Source organism: Dysidea avara, chromosome 4, assembly GCF_963678975.1.
Source record: "Dysidea avara chromosome 4, odDysAvar1.4, whole genome shotgun sequence".
In the NCBI taxonomy this organism is placed as follows: domain Eukaryota; kingdom Metazoa; phylum Porifera; class Demospongiae; order Dictyoceratida; family Dysideidae; genus Dysidea; species Dysidea avara.
In genome coordinates this window covers 17297573-17316529 of record NC_089275.1, presented here as the reverse complement: position 1 = coordinate 17316529, position 18957 = coordinate 17297573, and the positions used below count along the sequence as shown (strand labels likewise).

The window sequence follows — 18957 nt, the reverse complement described above, 5'->3', positions numbered from 1 at the left end:
CAAACCTATATTACATGCCTAACTGCAAACTACCATAACAGGTGATATGTACTAATACAGAAAATGCACCAGAAATGTAAACAAATTACCTTGAAATTTCTGCATAACTGGAAATCACCTGGACAGGTGGTATGTACTAGTACAGGAAATGTTCCAGAAATGTGAACAAAGAACTCCTTGACAAAATTTGGTTGTGGAATTTCCTGCACAACTGGAAATTAGATGGAAGAGTGATATGTACAAGTACAGGAAATGTGTCAGAAATGTAAACCAAAAAATTTCCTTGACATTTCTAGTTCCAGGAAATGTCACATTTCCTGCATGAGTGGAAATTGCCTGGAAAGGTGGCATGTATTAGTGCAGGAAATGTGCCAGAAATATGAACAAAATATTCCTTGACATTTTTGTTAGTGGCATTTCCTGCAAAACTGGAAATCACTTGGAAAGGTGATATGTACAAGTACAGGAAATGTGTCAGAAATTCAAACAGAAAATTTCCTTGACATTTCCTGTACCGATATAACCACCGGAAATGTGGTATTTTTTGCTGTGCTGTAGAGATGTTCAGCTGCTAAAAAATTTCTGTTTGGAAGGATCAGCCACAAACAAGTCACTCCTACAAATAAATAACCCCTATAAACAAATCACCGTGTGGAGAGTTCAGCTACAAAAATCACCCATTAGAGCATTTAGCTTGCAACAAATCACTTTGTAGAAAGTTCAACTACAAACCAATCACCTGTGGAGAATTTGGTATTAAGCAAGTCACCCTGAAGAGATTTCAGCTACAAACAAGTCACACTTTAGGGAGTTCAGCTACAAACAAGTCATCCTGTAGAAAGCTCAACTACAAACATGAGGAGAATTCATTATTAAGCAAGTCAACCTGAAGAGATTTTAGCTACAAAAAGTCAGTCTTTAGAGAGTTCAGCTATGAGCAAATCACTCTGTGGAGAATTCAGCTACAAAAAAGTCACCTTGTAGATAGTTCAGCTGCAACAAGTCATTCTGAAGAGAGTCCAGCTACATAGAGAGATCCACCAGAAACAAATCACACTCTAGAGAGATCAGCTAGAAATAAATCACCATGTAGAGAGGTCAGCTAGAAACAAATCACCATGTAGAGAGATCAGCTAGATCTAAGTCACCCTGCAGAGAGTTCAGCTACATCCAGTAGAGAATTCAGTAGCAACAAGCAGCCTTGTATATAGAAAGATCAGCTAGACGTTACTGTGTAGAGAGAGTTCATTCAGCTATAAGCAAGTCACCATGCATGTAGAGAGATAAGCTGGAATTAAGTCACCCTGAGGAGAGTTCAGCTACAAACAAATCTCAGTAGAGAGATCAGCTAGAAACAAATCACTCTGTATAGAGATCAGGTAGAAAAAAGTAACCCTGTATAGAGTTCAGCTAGGGAGAAATCACCCTGTAGAGAGAATCAGCTAGAAACAAGTCATCCTGTAGAGAGGTTATCTCAGAACAAATCACTCTGTATAGAGATTAGGTAGAAATAAGTCACCCTGTAGAGAGTCACTGAAACCTTACTCAGGCCACTTTATGGCCAATCTTGTAGCAGATTGCCCTGTACACAAAATGACACATTCAGGGATTGTATTTAGATGGATGATAAAATAACGCATTGTGACTTAAATACTCATGATGTGTCACTGCTAGGCAGTATATGTGGCTACCATAATTATATTGGCACTGCTGAAGTGCAATGCCGCACTCGCTCACATGCACAATTTTGCTCAAGATTTAAAAAAATGATAATTAAGGGCATGGTAACTGTTTTGCTTGCAAGCCTGTGTGGCAACTGTTTCCCTCACAAGAATTGCAGCCAAAATAGTTGCCACGCCCCTTAATTAGTGATTTTAAAAATCTCTAACAAACTTGCATGTGCGAGCGAGTGCGACAGTGCACTTGAGCAGTACTGTACCTGAGTAAACCAGATAAGTAGGTGCAGTAAGATGGTTACTTTAAATTTTCTTGGCTTATAATAACAAGGTACCTGCTTTAGCAAGGGACCGATTTAACCATATAAATGTCTCACAGGAGAATTTAAAAGTTGGCCTTCTTAGAGAGGCAGCCTTTTGTACAAGTGGCCACCAAGACAGGTCCATTGTGGATGAAAGCCAGGCATTAGATATTTGGTATTTCATGTGTTGAAAGCATTCCATGGCTTCTGGTAGTCTGAAATCTCACTACAGTTTACCAGGCAGTGTTGTGGTCACCACTAAACCACTGGAATGCTGTGTTATGTTCGTCTTGTGCTTGGCTACTATATAGTAGAACTGAAAATTAATAGATATTCTGAAAAATATATGTCCTATGGATAATGACTTCATCACTTTCTTCATCAGGAGCTTATAAGGACCAAAAGTGAAAACTTTTACATTTTGGGCTAACAGCCAACTGCCTATGTCTGAAGCAGTGCCTTTGGTGCTCTAACAGATTGGCTTCCTCCTTGTTGCCAGCACTCACTGTCTCATATACTGTCACACACTAAATCCATCTCTATAGCCAGTTAGGACAGCTGCATTGCAGATTCTTCTTACCAATTGCTTAAGGCTGCAAAATGCAGCCACCTTCTTAATAAGCTAGGTCAGAAAATTTTGTACTTACCTGAATAATGACCAGTTTTCACTGTACTATTAGTGATTAGTGATCATGAAGGAGTATTTGTTAAGATACCAAGATATACATACGCTACAACCTCCAAATATAGCAGTAAAATTTTCACCCTGGTCCAATGTCTAATAATGGTGATAGACACTCTACTGTACAAACACCAACTAATACATGTTATCATATACGCTAATCGCCTCGTATGCCTCACTAATGGCCTTTTACAATTACGTTTTACAACACAAATGCATGTATTGTTAAACTCACTAATTGTGTCTGGCACTAAATCCCCTTCAACACATAAAGACAACCCTCAAACAATGAGACAACAAATCTCGTCAAAGTCACAGCCTATTCTGGTGCGGTAATATAATTTTAATGACGTTTATTTACAACAGTACATAATTACATGCCCCTCAAATATCACTGTACATACTTGCCATTTCTCTACTATTCTCATTTCATTTCACAAGAGCTCGTACTGATATGGGCAGGGGCGTGGTTCTCCACTTGAATTAGTCAATGCTTGAAGTAATCAAGATACTCTATTAGAGCAGTCAATTGCTCTAATAGAACAGTCACATTTCTACAAGTGCTGCATTTTTATATTGTAAAGTCTGTAAGTAGCTAGCAATTTAAACTCTACACAATGCAATGCTAGGCAATTATGCTGTAACTTTGATTGCTGTGTTAGAGCCTTTTTGTGACTGCTCTATTAGAGTATTTTAATCGTTTTAATGCAGTACAAGATGAAAGGCAAACTATTACAAAGAGTTCACTAGTTAAAATGAGTGTTAGTTGACTTCAGTTGCATGCCACTAAAATTTCAGTGGTATTTTAATATTCTGTCACTGTAATCTGGGGTTTCTGTCTAAACCATGGACACTCACCTACTGTTTTCAACAGTGTATGCTTATTCTAACAAAAAGTATTGAGATCCCATCCAAAAACAGCTTACAGCTGTAAAAAAGTGCGCGTATAAGTAAAGCAAAGTTAACTGTGACAAAAAGTAATGATATCATAATGTGACCATGTGCAAGGTGTGCAAGTTGTAAAATTAATATTAGCTACAGTAATCAAATAATGCAATATTATTGTTAAAGTGTTAATGAGAACTATGTGGTACTGCTAGTTTTAAGTGTGTGAGCATCTTCATAAATGCCACACAAATTTGATTCTTAATAAAGCAATGTGTATAGATTCTTTGATAGCAATAAACAGTTTGAGCTTAGCTACCTTTGGTTTGTTATAGCATTGCGGTATACAGGAAAGGTGGCCAAATTCAAACTATTTAGTACTATCAGAGAATCTATACACATTGCTTTATTCAGAATCAAATTTATGTGACATTTATGAAGATGCTCACACACTTAAAAACTAGCAGCATCGTGTAGTTCTCATTAACACTTTAACAATAATATTGTATTATCTGATTAGCTAATATTAATTTTACAACTTGCACATCTCGCACATGGCCACATCAAGATATCATTACTTTTTGTTGCAGTTAACTCTGCTTTACTTGCACACAAACATTTTCTAGAGCTACACTGTATTAACTGTTTATAGATGGGTTACAATTACACATTGATTCAAGTAAAACATGTGCTTTCTTTATTGGAGAAAAGAACACAAATTAGCTAAAAATAGAAGTTGTACACCAAAACTCCTTGTAATACTGAGGTCATATACACACTTCATGTTCATAGAATACATTAACAATTGAATGCTGTACTTTGGTATTGAATAGATGGTAACATGCCACAGTAGGGATTTTCCCACATAGTTGTGTTAGACACTTAGCAATATTGTTATTACAGAATTGATAAATTTTCAAATACATCAGTAATGGTATTAAAGTCCTTTATAATACATGTGATTCCATGGAATCTTCTTATGTACACAGATTATCCATGATGTATCAAACAATATCAATGTAAAATAATAACTGTCACTGTTGATTACTTTGTCACTATAGGATGGAGATACTCCTTTACATATTGCTGCATGTAATGGTCATACTGAAGTAGTGGAGATGTTGATTAAGTCAGAAGCAGATGTCAATGCTGCTGGTGAAGTGAGACAATAATTATTTACATTAATGAAATTATTATGTATATAGTCTGCTTGTACCCTGGTTTTTCCTTAACAAGGTTGTTATGTAGACAAACTGTCAAATATTACTTTTAGTATAGCCATGAAGTCCTTTATTTGCCAGTAAAATTACACATTCATTCAAGTAAAACACGTGCTTTCTTTATTGGAGAAAAGAACACAAATTAAGCTAAAATTAGATGTTGCACACCAAAAGTCCTTGTACTACTGAGATCACATACACAAGTCGTGTTTATGGAATACATTAACAATTGAATGCTGTATTTTGGTATTGAATAGATGGTAACATGCCACAGTAAGTATTTTCCCATGGCATCACCGTGTTAAGTCCATAGCAATATGGTTATTATGGAATTATTAAATTTTGTAATGGTGATAAAGTCCTTTATATTGTATGTCTTTCCATGGAATCTTCTGATGAACACAGGTTATCCATGATGTATCAAATTATATCAATATGAAATAATAACTGTCACTGTTGATTACTTTGTCACTATAGAATGGATGTACTCCTCTATTTTTTGCTTCACTTAATGGTCATACTGAAGTAGTGGAGATGTTGATCAAGTCAGAAGCAGATGTCAATGCTGCTGATAAAGTGAGGCAATAATTATTTACATTAATGAAATTATTATGTATATTGTCTGCATGTACTCCTTGGGTTTCCTTAACAAGATTGTTATGTAGACAAACTGCCAAATATTATTTTTAGTATTCTCATGGAGTCCTTTATTTGCCACTAAAATTACAGATTCATTCAATTAAATATGTGTTTTCTTTATTGGCGAAAAGAATACAAATTAAGCTAAAATCAGATGTTGTGCACCAAAAGTCCTTGTGCTAATGAGATCGCATACACACCTCGTGTTTGTAGAATTCATTAACAATTGAATGCTGTATTTTGGTATCGAATAGATGGTAACATGCCACAGTAGGGATTTTCCCACATAGCTGTGTTAGGTGCTTAGCAATATGGTTATCTAATCCAAAACAGCCAAGCTGTAAAAAAACAGTGCGTCCCTCAAAAAGGCTATGGTGAAAAAAGATGTGAAATCCAAGGTGGCGGCCAAGAAATGGCTGTGATGGTAGATTAATGGTAAAAATTTTAATAACAACAATTCGGGTGAATTTTTGTGCCGCTTGGTCTTGGAAAAAAATTCACCTAAATTGCCGTTATTAAAATTTTTACCATTAATCTATCATCACATCCATTTCTTGGCCGCCACCTTGGATTTCACATCTTTTTTCACCATAGCCTTTTTGAGGGCTGCACTGTTTTTTTACAGCTTGGCTGTTTTGGATTAGATTTCATTTCTTTTTGTATTTCTATACCCCAAAGCCAGCCATAGCGGCTTTGGGACTTATTTAACCTGTCTTTTTTTCTTTACCACAGGAAGAAGAAAAGATGAAACTGATGTACTTTAAATATTTCTGATTTTATCAGTAAATGTACAAATTATATATATATATATAATACATATATTTATTACAGAACTCTCCATGGTGGTTTCTTTGTAACTGAACACTCTACAAGGTGACTTCTTCTTGCTGCTCTCTCTACAGGGTGAATTGTTTGTAGCTGAATAATCTACAAGGTAACTTCTTCTAGATGATCTCTCTACAGGGTGATTTGTTTGTAGCTGAATTCTGTGCAGGTGATTTGTTTGCAGCTGAGCTCATTACAGAATGGTTTCTTTGTAGCTGAACTCTCTACAAGGTAACTTCTTCTAACTGGTCTTTCTACAGGGCAATTTGTTTGTGGCTGAATTTTCTACAGGGTGATTTCTTTGAAGCTGAACTCTCTACATGGTGGTTTCTTTGTAACTGAACTCTCTACAAGGTAATTTCTTCTAGCTGATCTCTCTACAGGGAGATCTGTTTGTAGCTGAACTCTCTACAGGTGATTTGTTTGCAGCTGAACTCTCCACAAGGTAACTTCTTCTAGCTGATCTTTCTACAGGGTAATTTGTTTGTAGCTGAACTCTCTACAAGGAAACTTCTTCTAGCTGATCTCTCTACAGAGAGATTTGTTTGTAGCAAAACTCTCTACAGGTGATTTCTTTGCAGCTGAATTCTCTACATGGTGGTTTCTTTGTAGCTGAACTCTCCACAACGTAATTTCTTCTAGCTGATCTCTCTACAGGGAGTTTTGGTTGTAGCTGAACTCTCTACAGCTGATTTGTTTGCAGCTGAACTCTCTACATGATGGTTTCTTTGTAGCTGAACTCTCTACAAGGTAACTTCTTCTAGTTGATCTTTCTACTAGGTGATTTGTTTGTAGCTGAACTCTCTACAAGGAAACTTCTTCTAGCTGATCTCTCTACAGGGAAATTTGTTTGTAGCTGAACTCTCTACAGGTGATTTGTTTGCAGCTGAGCTCTCTACATGATGGTTTCTTTATAGCTGAACTCTCCACAAGGTAACTTCTTTTAGCTGATATTCTAGCTGATCTCTCTACAGGGAGATTTGTTTGTAGCCAAACTCTCTATAGGTGATTTCTTTGCAGCTGAACTCTCTACATGGTGGTTTCTTTGTAGCTGAACTCTTTACAAGGTAATTTCTTCTAGCTGATCTCTCTACAGGGAGTTTTGTTTGTAGCTGAACTCTCTACATGATGGTTTCTTTGAAGCTGAACTCTCTACAAGGTAACTTCTTTTAGCTGATCTCTCTACAGGGAGATTTGTTTGTAGCTGAACTCTCTACAGGTGATTTGTTTGGAGCTGAACTCTCTACATGATGGTTTTTTTGTAGCTGAACTATCCACAAGGTAACTTCTTCTAGCTGATCTTTCTACATGGTGATTTGTTTGTAGCTGAACTCTCTACAAGGAAACTTCTTCTAGCTGATCTCTCTACAAAGAGATTTGTTTGTAGCCAAACTCTCTACAGGTGATTGCTTTGCAGCTGAACTCTCTACATGGTGGTTTCTTTGTAGCTGAACTCTCTACAAGGTAATTTATTCTAGCTGATCTCTCTACAGGGAGTTTTGTTTGTAGCTGAACTCTCTACATGATGGTTTCTCTGTAGCTGATCTCTCTATAAGGTAACTTCTTTTAGCTGATGTCTCTACAAGGTCACTAATTTGTAGCTGAACTCTCTACATGATGGTTTCTTTGTAACTGAAGTCTCTACAAGGTTACTTCTTCTTGCTAATTTTTCTAGAGGATGATTTGTTTGTAGCTGAACTCTCTACAAGGAAACTTCTTCTAGCTGATCTCTCTACAGGGAGATTTGTTTGTAGCTGAACTCTCTACATGATGGTTTCTTTGTAGCTGAACTATCTACAAGGTAATTTCTTCTATTGATCTCTCTACAGGGCGATTTGTTTGTAACTGAACTCTCTACATGGTAGTTTCTTTGTAGCTGAACTCTACAAGGTGATTTCTTCTAGCTGAACTATCTCTTTCCATAGTTGCATGAACTCCCTACAAGGTAACTTCTTTTAGCTGATCTCTCTACAGGGTGAATTGTTTGTAGCTGATCTCTCTACAGGGTGACTTGTTTGTAGCTGATCTCTATACAGGTTACTTGTTTCTTGCTGATCTCTTGAATTCTCTTCAGGGTGACTGCTCTATTAGGGTGACTGCTCTATTAGAGTATCTCGATCTCGCACTTGCTGCACCAAGTTGGATTTCGTGTTATAACTCCGTGGCTTTAAGTCTGATTCTTCTATGCTATTGAAGAGCCTTTCTAAGATGATTGCTCCATCTATACAGCGATTTTCAAAGCATTACCCCAAGCGGTTTATCTGGTAGGCGTGGCAAGTATAGTAGTTTTTATTAGCTAATCTCGATTGCATAATTGTTACACACTGTTGGTTTTTTCGTTGTATCTTCCTGGTTTTTAGCTCGATCTCTTTCAAACCATGAAAGGTTTGAGGTTCAATAGTTAACCTATTCACCTACCAATTTTCAGCTTCTTCCCATACGCGGTTTACCCTGTAGGCGTGACAACATATTGGTGTTATTTTTCGTGAATAATCGCTCATAACTCTTTTGCTGTTTATCATATTCCAGCCAAAGATGGTACAGTGATGCGCCATTATACCCCCTTCTGTGTGCCAAATTTCAAGGCAATCAGATATTGCGTTCGCGTTTTATAGCAGTTTTTGTAATTGTGTGCGAAAAGAGGAAGTAAAATAATAATAATAATAAGAAAAAAAAACGAAGAAACTAAGCCAATTTTTGAAGTCGCATATCTCGGGAACGCTTGAAGCGATTTCGCTCAAATTTGGAATGTGGAGTGCTGAAGGTGGAGGGAATGTCCACAGCAAAAATCGTCTTGTTTCATCAAGGCATCACAGAGCTACGGAGGTGCAAAAATTGCGTTTTCTTTTTTCCTGTCAATATACTCACGGGTGTTGCGTGCCGGCTTCTTGGGCTGCACGACACACTACCGTGTGTCTTGATTATGTACACTACCGTGTGTCTTGATTATGGAATTATTAAATTTCGTAATGGTACAGGTGTTTGCAATTGAATTCGTCGCCTTTGCGATTGAATTCGTCCCATTTGCAATTGAATTCGTTGGTATTGCAATTTAATTCATCCCGTTTGCAATTGAATTCATCGGTTTTGCAATTGAATCCGTCGGATTTGCAGTTGAATTAGTCGGTTTTGCAATAGAATTCGTCGCGTTTGCATTACAATTCGTCATAAGCAAAAAGGCTCCAAGGAACCAACTCGTTCATTAAGAGATTTTTTTTGAAGATATAAAGAAAATAAGATTAGAACATACAAATAAACAGTTAAACAATTAAATCAAAAACCAAGTCTCTGATTGCACCAAGGCCACAGGAGCACTTTTGATGTAACAACCTAGTGAAAATCGTACTCCTCTAATACACTGGATTGCTGAACGTAGCAAACAAAATGACAATCTACATATAATCCATTCTAGTACTGTGGAATAAGGGTCATTAAGAGATGAACTATTTATGCCTTGGAGAGTTACACTTGAGACACTGGAAGGCAATTGAAGCTGGTAGTACGCGAAGTTGATAGCTGTCTGACAAGTTAATTAACTTGCTTGTGAGAGACCACACCCATCGCAAATGGCATAGTAGAGTTTGGAATGTTGCTGGATAGGCTGTAGAAGAAGAATTATTGCCTTATAAAGAGTTGTTTACTACTGTTGTACTTGAACAAGTTCTTGTAGCAGCTGCTACATCATGTTTTCGTGTTTGCTCCAGCTGCCATTCTTGTTATGGACGAATTTAACTGCAAAAGCGATGAATTCAATTGCAAAACCAATGAATTCAATTGCAAACGGGATGGATTCCATTGCAAAACCGATGAATTCAATTGCAAATGGGAAGAATTCAATTGCAAAGTCGCCGAATTCAATTGCAAAGTCGCCGAATTCAATTGCAAAAACCTGCAATAAAGTCCTTTATATTATGTGTCTTTCCATGGCATCTTCTCATGAACACAGGTTATCCATGATGCATCAAATTATATCAATATGAAATAATAACTGTCACTGTTAATTACTTTGTCACTATAGGATGGAGATACTCCTCTACATACTGCTGCATGTAGCGGTCATACTCAAGTAGTGGAGATGTTGATCAAGTCAGAAGCAGATGTCAATGCTGCTGATAAAGTGAGGCAATAATTATTTACATTAATGAAATTATTATGTATATTGTCTGCATGTACTCCTGGTTTTTCCTTAACAAGGTTGTTATGTAGACAAACTGCCAAATATTATTTTTCATATATGCATGAAGTCCTTTATTTGCCAGTAAAATTACAGATTCATTCAATTAAATATGTGCTTTCTTTATTGGAGAAAAGAATACAAATTAAGCTAAAATTAGATGTTGTGCACCAAAAGTCCTTGTGCTAATGAGATCACATACACACCTCGTGTTTGTAGAATTCATTAACAATTGAATGCTGTACTTTGGTATCGAATAGATAGTAACATGCCACAGTAGGAATTTCCCACATAGCTGTGTTAGGTGCTTAGCAATATGGTTATTATGGAATTATTAAATTTCGTAATGGTACAGGTGTTTGCAATTGAATTCGTCGCCTTTGCGATTGAATTCGTCCCATTTACAATTGAATTCGTTGGTATTGCAATTGAATTCGTCCTGTTTGCAATTGATTTCGTCGGTTTTGCAATTGATTTCGTCGGTTTTGCAATTGAATTCATCGGTTTTTGCAATAGAATTCGTCGCGTTTGCATTACAATTTGTCATAAACAAAACGGCTCCAAGAAACCAACCCGTTCATTAAGAGATTATTGTGAAGATATAAAGAAAATAAGATTAGAATGTACAAATAAACAGTTAAACAATTAAATCAAAAACCGAGTCTCTGATTGCACCAAGGCCACAGGAGCACTTTTGATGTAACGACCTTGTGAAGATCGTGCTCCTCTAATGCACTGGATTGCTGAACGCAGCAAACAAAATGTCAATCTACATCTAATCCATCCTAGTACTATGGCATAAGGTTCATTAAGAGATGAACTATTTATGCCTTGGAGAGTTACACTTGAGACACTAGAAGGTAATTGAAGCTGGTAGTACGCGAAGTTGATAGCTGTCTGACAAGTTAATTAACTTGCTCGTGAGTGACCATGCCCATTGCGAATGGCGTAGTAGAGTTTGGAATGTTGCTGGATAGGCTGTAGAGAAAGAATTATTGCCTTATAAAGAGTTGTTTACTACTGTTGTACTTGAACAAGTTCTTGTAGCAGCTGCTACATCATGTTTTCGTGTTTGCTCTAGCTGCCATTCTTGTTACGGACGAATTCAACTGCAAAAGCAACGAATTCAATTGCAAAACCGACGAATTCAATTGCAAACGAGACGAATTCAATTGCAAAACCGACAAATTCAATTGCAAATGGGAAGAATTCAATTGCAAAGTCGCCGAATTCAATTGCAAAAACCTGCAATAAAGTCCTTTATATTATGTGTCTTTCCATGGCATCTTCTCATGAACACAGGTTATCTGTGATGCATCAAATTATATCAATATGAAATAATAACTGTCACTGTTGATTACTTTGTCACTATAGGATGGAGATACTCCTCTACATACTGCTGCATGTAATGGTCATACTGAAGTAGTGGAGATGTTGATTAAGTCAGAAGCAGATGTCAATGCTGCTGGTGAAGTGAGACAATAATTATTTACATTAATGAAATTATTATGTATATAGTCTGCTTGTACCCTGGTTTTTCCTTAACAAGGTTGTTATGTAGACAAACTCAAATATTACTTTTAGTATAGCTATGAAATCCTTTATTTGCCAGTAAAATTACACATTCATTCAAGTAAAACACGTGCTTTCTTTATTGGAGAAAAGAACACAAATTAAGCTAAAATTAGATGTTGCACACCCAAAGTCCTTGTACTACTGAGATCACATAGACAAGTCGTTTTTGTGGAATACATTAACAATTGAATGCTGTATTTTGGTATTGAATAGATGGTAACATGCCACAGTAGGTATTTTCCCACCGCATAACCGTGTTAAGTCCATAGCAATATGGTTATTATGGAATTATTAAATTTCGTAATGGTGATAAGGTCCTTTATATTATGTGTCTTTCCATGGAATCTTCTGATGAACACAGGTTATCCATGATGTATCAAATTATATCAATATGAAATAATAACTGTCACTGTTGATTACTTTGTCATTATAGGATGGAAGTACTCCTCTATTTTTTGCTTCATTTAATGGTCATACTGAAGTAGTGGAGATGTTGATCAAGTCAGAAGGAGATGTCAATGCTACTGTTAAAGTGACGCAATAATTATTTGCATTAATGAAATTATTATGTATATTGGCTGCATGTACTCCTGGTTTTTCCTTAACAAGGTTGTTATGTAGACAAACTGCCAAATATTATTTTTAGTATAGCCATGAAGTCCTTTATTTGCCAGTAAAATTACAGATTCATTCAATTAAATATATACTTTCTTTATTGGAGAAAAGAATACAAATTAAGCTAAAATTAGATGTTGTGCACCAAAAGTCCTTGTGCTAATGAGATCACATACACACCTCGTGTTTGTAGAATTCATTAACAATTGAATGCTGTACTTTGGTATCGAATAGATAGTAACATGCCACATTAGGAATTTCCCACATAGCTGTGTTAGGTGCTTAGCAATATGGTTATTATGGAATTATTAAATTTCGTAATGGTACAGGTTTTTGCAATTGAATTCGTCACCTTTGCAATTAAATTCGTCCCGTTTGCAATTTAATTCGTTGGTATTGCAATTGAATTCATCCCGTTTGCATTTGAATTCGTCGGTTTTGCAATGGAATTCATCGGTTTTGCAGTTGAATTAGTCGGTTTTGCAATAGAATTTGTCACGTTTGCATTACAATTTGTCATAAACAAAATGGCTCCAAGAAACCAATCCATTCATTAAGAGATTTTTTTGAAGATATAAAGAAAATAAGATTAGAACATACAAATAAACAGTTAAACAATTAAATCAAAAACCGAGTCTCTGATTGCACCAAGGCCACAGGAGCACTTTTGATGTAACGACCTTGTGAAGATCGTGCTCCTCTAATGCACTGGATTGCTGAACGCAGCAAACAAAATGACAATCTACATCTAATCCATCCTAGTACTATGGCATAAGGGTCATTAAGAGATGAACTATTTATGCCTTGGAGAGTTACACTTGAGACACTAGAAGGTAATTGAAGCTGTTAGTACGCGAAGTTGATAGCTGTCTGACAAGTTAATTAACTTGCTCGTGAGTGACCACACCCATCGTGAATGGCATAGTACAGTTTGGAATGTTGCTGGATAGGCTGTAGAAGAAGAATTATTGCCTTATAAAGAGTTGTTTACTACTGTTGTACTTGAACAAGTTCTTGTAGCAGCTGCTACATCATGTTTTCGTGTTTGCTCCAGCTGCCATTCTTGTTACGGACAAATTTAACTGCAAAAGCGACTAATTCAATTGCAAAACCGACGAATTCAATTACAAATGGGACAAATTAAATTGCAAAACTGACAAATTCAATTGCAAACGGAAAAATTCAATTGCAAAGTCGCCGAATTCAATTGCAAAATCCTGCAATAAAGTCCTTTATATTATGTGTCTTTCCATGGCATCTTCTCATGAACACAGGTTATCCATGATGCATCAAATTATATCAATATTAAATAATAACTGTCACTGTTGATTACTTTGTCACTATAGGATGGAGATACTCCTCTACATACTGCTGCATGTAATGGTCATACTGAAGTAGTGGAGATGTTGATTAAGTCAGAAGCAGATGTCAATGCTGCTGGTGAAGTGAGGCAATAATTACAGTATTTACATTAATGAAATTATTATGTATATAGTCTGCTTGTACCCCTGGCTTTTCCTTAACAAGGTTGTTATGTAGACAAACTGCTAAATATTATTTTTCATATATGCATGAAGTCCTTTATTTTCCAGTAAAATTACAGATTCATTCAATTAAATATGTGCTTTCTTTATTGGAGAAAAGAATACAAATTAAGCTAAAATTAGATGTTGTGCACCAAAAGTCCTTGTGCTAATGAGATCACATACACACCTCGTGTTTGTAGAATTCATTAACAATTGAATGCTGTACTTTGGTATCGAATAGATAGTAACATGCCACAGTAGGAATTTCCCACATAGCTGTGTTAGGTGCTTAGCAATATGGTTATTATGGAATTATTAAATTTCGTAATGGTACAGGTTTTTGCAATTGAATTCGTCGCCTTTGCGATTGAATTCGTCCCGTTTGCAATTGAATTCGTTGGTATTGCAATTGAATTCGTCCCGTTTGCATTTAAATTCGTCGGTTTTGCAATGGAATTCATCGGTTTTGCAGTTGAATTAGTCGGTTTTGCAATAGAATTTGTCACGTTTGCATTACAATTCGTCATAAACAAAATGGCTCCAAGAAACCAATCCATTCATTAAGAGATATTTTTTTGAAGAAATAAAGAAAATAAGATTAGAACATACAAATAAACAGTTAAACAATTAAATCAAAAACCGAGTCTCTGATTGCACCGAGGCCACAGGAGCACTTTTGATGTAACGACCTTGTGAAGATCGTGCTCTTCTAATGCACTGGATTGCTGAACGCAGCAAACAAAATGACAATCTACATCTAATCCATCCTAGTACTATGGCATAAGGGTCATTAAGAGATGAACTATTTATGCCTTGGAGAGTTACACTTGAGACACTAGAAGGTAATTGAAGCTGGTAGTACGCGAAGTTGATAGCTGTCTGACAAGTTAATTAACTTGCTCGTGAGTGACCATACCCATTGTGAATGGCATAGTAGAGTTTGGAATGTTGCTGGATAGACTGTAGAAGAAGAATTATTGCCTTATAAAGAGTTGTTTACTACTGTTGTACTTGAACAAGTTCTTGTAGCAGCTGCTACATCATATTTTCGTGTTTGCTCCAGCTGCCATTCTTGTTACGGACGAATTTAACTGCAAAAGCGACAAATTCAATTGCAAAACCGACGTTTTCAATTGCAAATGGGATGAATTAAATTGCAAAACCGACGAATTCAATTGCAAACGGGAAGAATTCAATTGCAAAGTCGCTGAATTCAATTGCAAAATCCTGCAATAAAGTCCTTTATATTATGTGTCTTTCGATGTCATCTTCTCATGAACACAGGTTATCCATGATGCATCAAATTATATCAATATGAAATAATAACTGTCACTGTTGATTACTTTGTCACTATAGGATGGAGATACTCCTCTACATACTGCTGCATGTAATGGTCATACTGAAGTAGTGGAGATGTTGATTAAGTCAGAAGCAGATGTCAATGTTGCTGGTGAAGTGAGGCAATAATTATTTACATTAATGAAATTATTATGTATATAGTCTGCTTGTACCCTGGTTTTTCCTTAACAAGGTTGTTATGTAGACAAACTGCCAAATATTATTTTTAGTATAGCCATGAAGTCCTTTATTTGCCAGTAAAATTACAGATTTATTCAATTAAATATGTGCTTTCTTTATTGGAGAAAAGAACACAAATTATGCTAAAATTAGATGTTGTGCACCAAAAGTCCTTGTACTAATGAGATCACATACACACCTCGTGTTTGTAGAATTCATTAACAATTGAATGCTGTATTTTGGTATCGAATAGATGGTAACATGCCACAGTAGGGATTTCCCACATAGCTGTGTTAGGTGCTTAGCAATATGGTTATTATGGAATTATTAAATTTCGTAATGGTACAGGTTTTTGCAATTGAATATGTCGCCTTTGCGATTGAATTCGTCCCATTTGCAATTGAATTCATTGGTATTGCAATTGAATTCATCCCGTTTGCAATTGAATTCGTCAGTTTGCAATTGAATTCGTTAGTTTTGCAGTTGAATTAGTCAGTTTTGCAATAGAATTCGTCGCGTTTGCATTACAATTCGTCATAAACAAAACGGCTCCAAGAAACCAACCCGTTCATTGAGAGATGAACTATTTATGCCTTGGAGCATTACACTTGAGACACTAGAAGGTAATTGAAGCTGGTAGTACGCGAAGTTGATAGCTGTCTGACAAGTTAATTAACTTGCTCGCGAGTGACCACACCCATTGAGAATGGTGTAGTAGAGTTTGGAATGTTGCTGGATAGGCTGTAGAAGAAGAAATATTGTCTTATAAAGAGTTGTTTACTGCTGTTGTACTTGGAGAAGTTCTTGTAGCAGCTGCTACATCATGTTTTTGTGTTTGATCCAGCTGCCATTCTTGTTACGGACGAATTTAGCTGCAAAAGCGACAAATCAATTGCAAAACTGATGAATTCAATTGCAAATGGGACGATTTCAATTGCAAAACCGATGAATTCAATTGCAAATAGGAAGAATTCAATTGCAAAGTCGCTGAATTCAATTGCAAAAACCTGTAATAAAGTCCTTTATATTATGTGTCTTTCCATGGCATCTTCTCATGAACACAGGTTATCCATGATGCATCAAATTATATCAATATGAAATAATAACTGTCACTGTTAATTACTTTGTCACTATAGGATGGAGATACTCCTCTATATACTGCTGCATATAATGGTCATACTCAAGTAGTGGAGATGTTGATCAAGTCAGAAGCAGATGTCAATGCTGCTGACAAAGTGAGGCAATAATTATGTAATGCAAAACAGCCAAGCTGTAAAAAAAGGGTTCGGCTCTCAAAAAGGCTATGGTGCAAAAGATGTGAAATCCAAGGTGACGGCCAAGAAATGACTGTGATGGTAGGTTAATGGTAAAAATTCTAATAACGACAATCCAGGTGAATTTTGTGCCAAGACCAAGTGGCACTAAAATCCACCTGAATTGTTGTCATTAAATTTTTTACAATTAACCTATCATCACAGCCATTTCTTGGCCACCACCTTGGATTTCACATCTTTTTTCACCATAGCCTTTTTGTGGGGCGCACCCTTTTTTACAGCTTGTCTGTTTTGGATTAGATTTCACTTCTTTTTGTATAGTCAGGTCCACTATGTACTTTTGTTCAAATTTTATGGGGATTAGCAAACCTATTCATTTTTGGAAAGCTTAGATCATGGAGAATCTGAAAATCAATGTTTGTATCTGCACAGATTTCTGCAAGGTCATCATTTTTTTTAAATTTTAAAATGGCAGCCTATAAAGTAAGAAATTTCTAATTTTTCAATTTTAAATTGACATAAAAATCTAATAATGAACCCAACAAACTTTCTGGTAACTTTTTGTATGTCTATTCATTGGAGGTGATAATTAATCAGAAAAATTAGAAGCTTTTTAAAAAGGGAATAGAGGAGCATCCACTATAATGCAGTAATAGTTGATAGTAAAAGAATTGAGGAATAATTCCAGAGTTATTGAACAAAATCTAAAAGTAGCCATTGCAAAGTATAAGTTTATATTCCACTGAAATAGTGCAAGCCTAAAAACAGTTTAGATTAAGATACCCTAATAGAGCAGTCACTTACTCTAATAAAGCAGTCAACTTTTAAGACCATATTTCTGATACAGTAGTCACTTTTATGTAACTAATGTGCTTATGTTTGGCATAATATATGTCAGCAGATACATGGAAATACTAGGTGAATTTAATAGAAAGAATTAATGGAAACTACATATTCTCACCTAAAATGAAAATTTCCTTTGTAATTAGCAGATTAATCTTTGAAGTCATGTCAAGTAGGTAAGACGAGCATTATTAGGATTCTTCAGTGGATAAACAATGTCAAAGGGATGATGTAATAATACCCAGGCAGAGCTGAGGTAATAATCACTTCATTCCTGGGGGATGTTTATCCACTGAAGAATCTTTGCAATGCATGTATTAGTTATTGTTTTGGACAATGGTTTGTCTGACTGGAGTTTCACTAGGAATACAAAAGTTTGTGGCTAGGATCACATGTGTACAGGAATCTTGTCAGAATAAAAACTATACATATCTTTCTTTCAAGTACCAAATCATTCTCTGTATACCATTGTTTAACAATTTGTACATTATACCAGTGCCAGTTATTCTCAGAGCCTAGTTTGGAGAAGAATAGCTTGATCAACTGACATCTCTAACGAGTAAGATTTATACATTAACTATAAGCTCCATAGCATGTGTTAAGCCTAGTGTTATTTATTTAGTTCCTAGTACTCCATGAGTAGCGAATTGGGAACAAGCTCTCCATGTTTTATAATTTCACGTAAAGAAATAGACTGGAAACTGTGCATTATTTGTCAGGGGTCCACTCCCAACAAAGGAGTATTGGTTAAACATCCTAAAACTGAGTCATATCAGAAACTACTAGATGCAGTCAAAGAAAGGGCCAGCTTGCAGGATGGAGTATATGTTGACATCCAAGGATACCTGGAAGAAATGAGCAGTGAAACGTTCATTGAAAACAAACCCGTGTGGCATCATAACTGTTACTCTGATGCCTCGAATACAATGTCCATACACCGAGCAAGGGATCGTTTACAACACTCTATTTCTACTGGAATATATGCTGCTAAATGATGTGGGCATAAAAGAACACGATCTAAAATGGATGAAACCGAAACAGCAATTACGACCCCCCAGCACCCTTCACCAGATCTGCAACACAACCATTTTAAAAATTGCACTGCTTTTTTGTCAAATGAATGATGGCCAAGATTTGTTTACAGTACAAACTGAAAATGTTGGGAAGGAGCTCCAGAGAGCTGTCGAAATCTCACAGAATCAA

General features: G+C 36.1%; 1 protein-coding gene across 1 annotated transcript; it reads left to right on the top strand.

The window, feature by feature from the left end:
* The first annotated feature begins 4197 nt into the window (after positions 1-4197).
* On the top strand, positions 4198-18749 carry LOC136253608 (ankyrin repeat, PH and SEC7 domain containing protein secG-like). Its single transcript, XM_066046274.1, has 10 exons — positions 4198-4224; positions 4607-4705; positions 5243-5341; positions 10248-10346; positions 11778-11876; positions 12412-12510; positions 13940-14038; positions 15476-15574; positions 16774-16872; positions 18384-18749. Exons 1-10 carry the CDS (start codon positions 4198-4200, stop codon positions 18747-18749), a joined length of 1185 nt encoding a protein of 394 aa, XP_065902346.1.
* Positions 18750-18957: the final 208 nt, after the last annotated feature.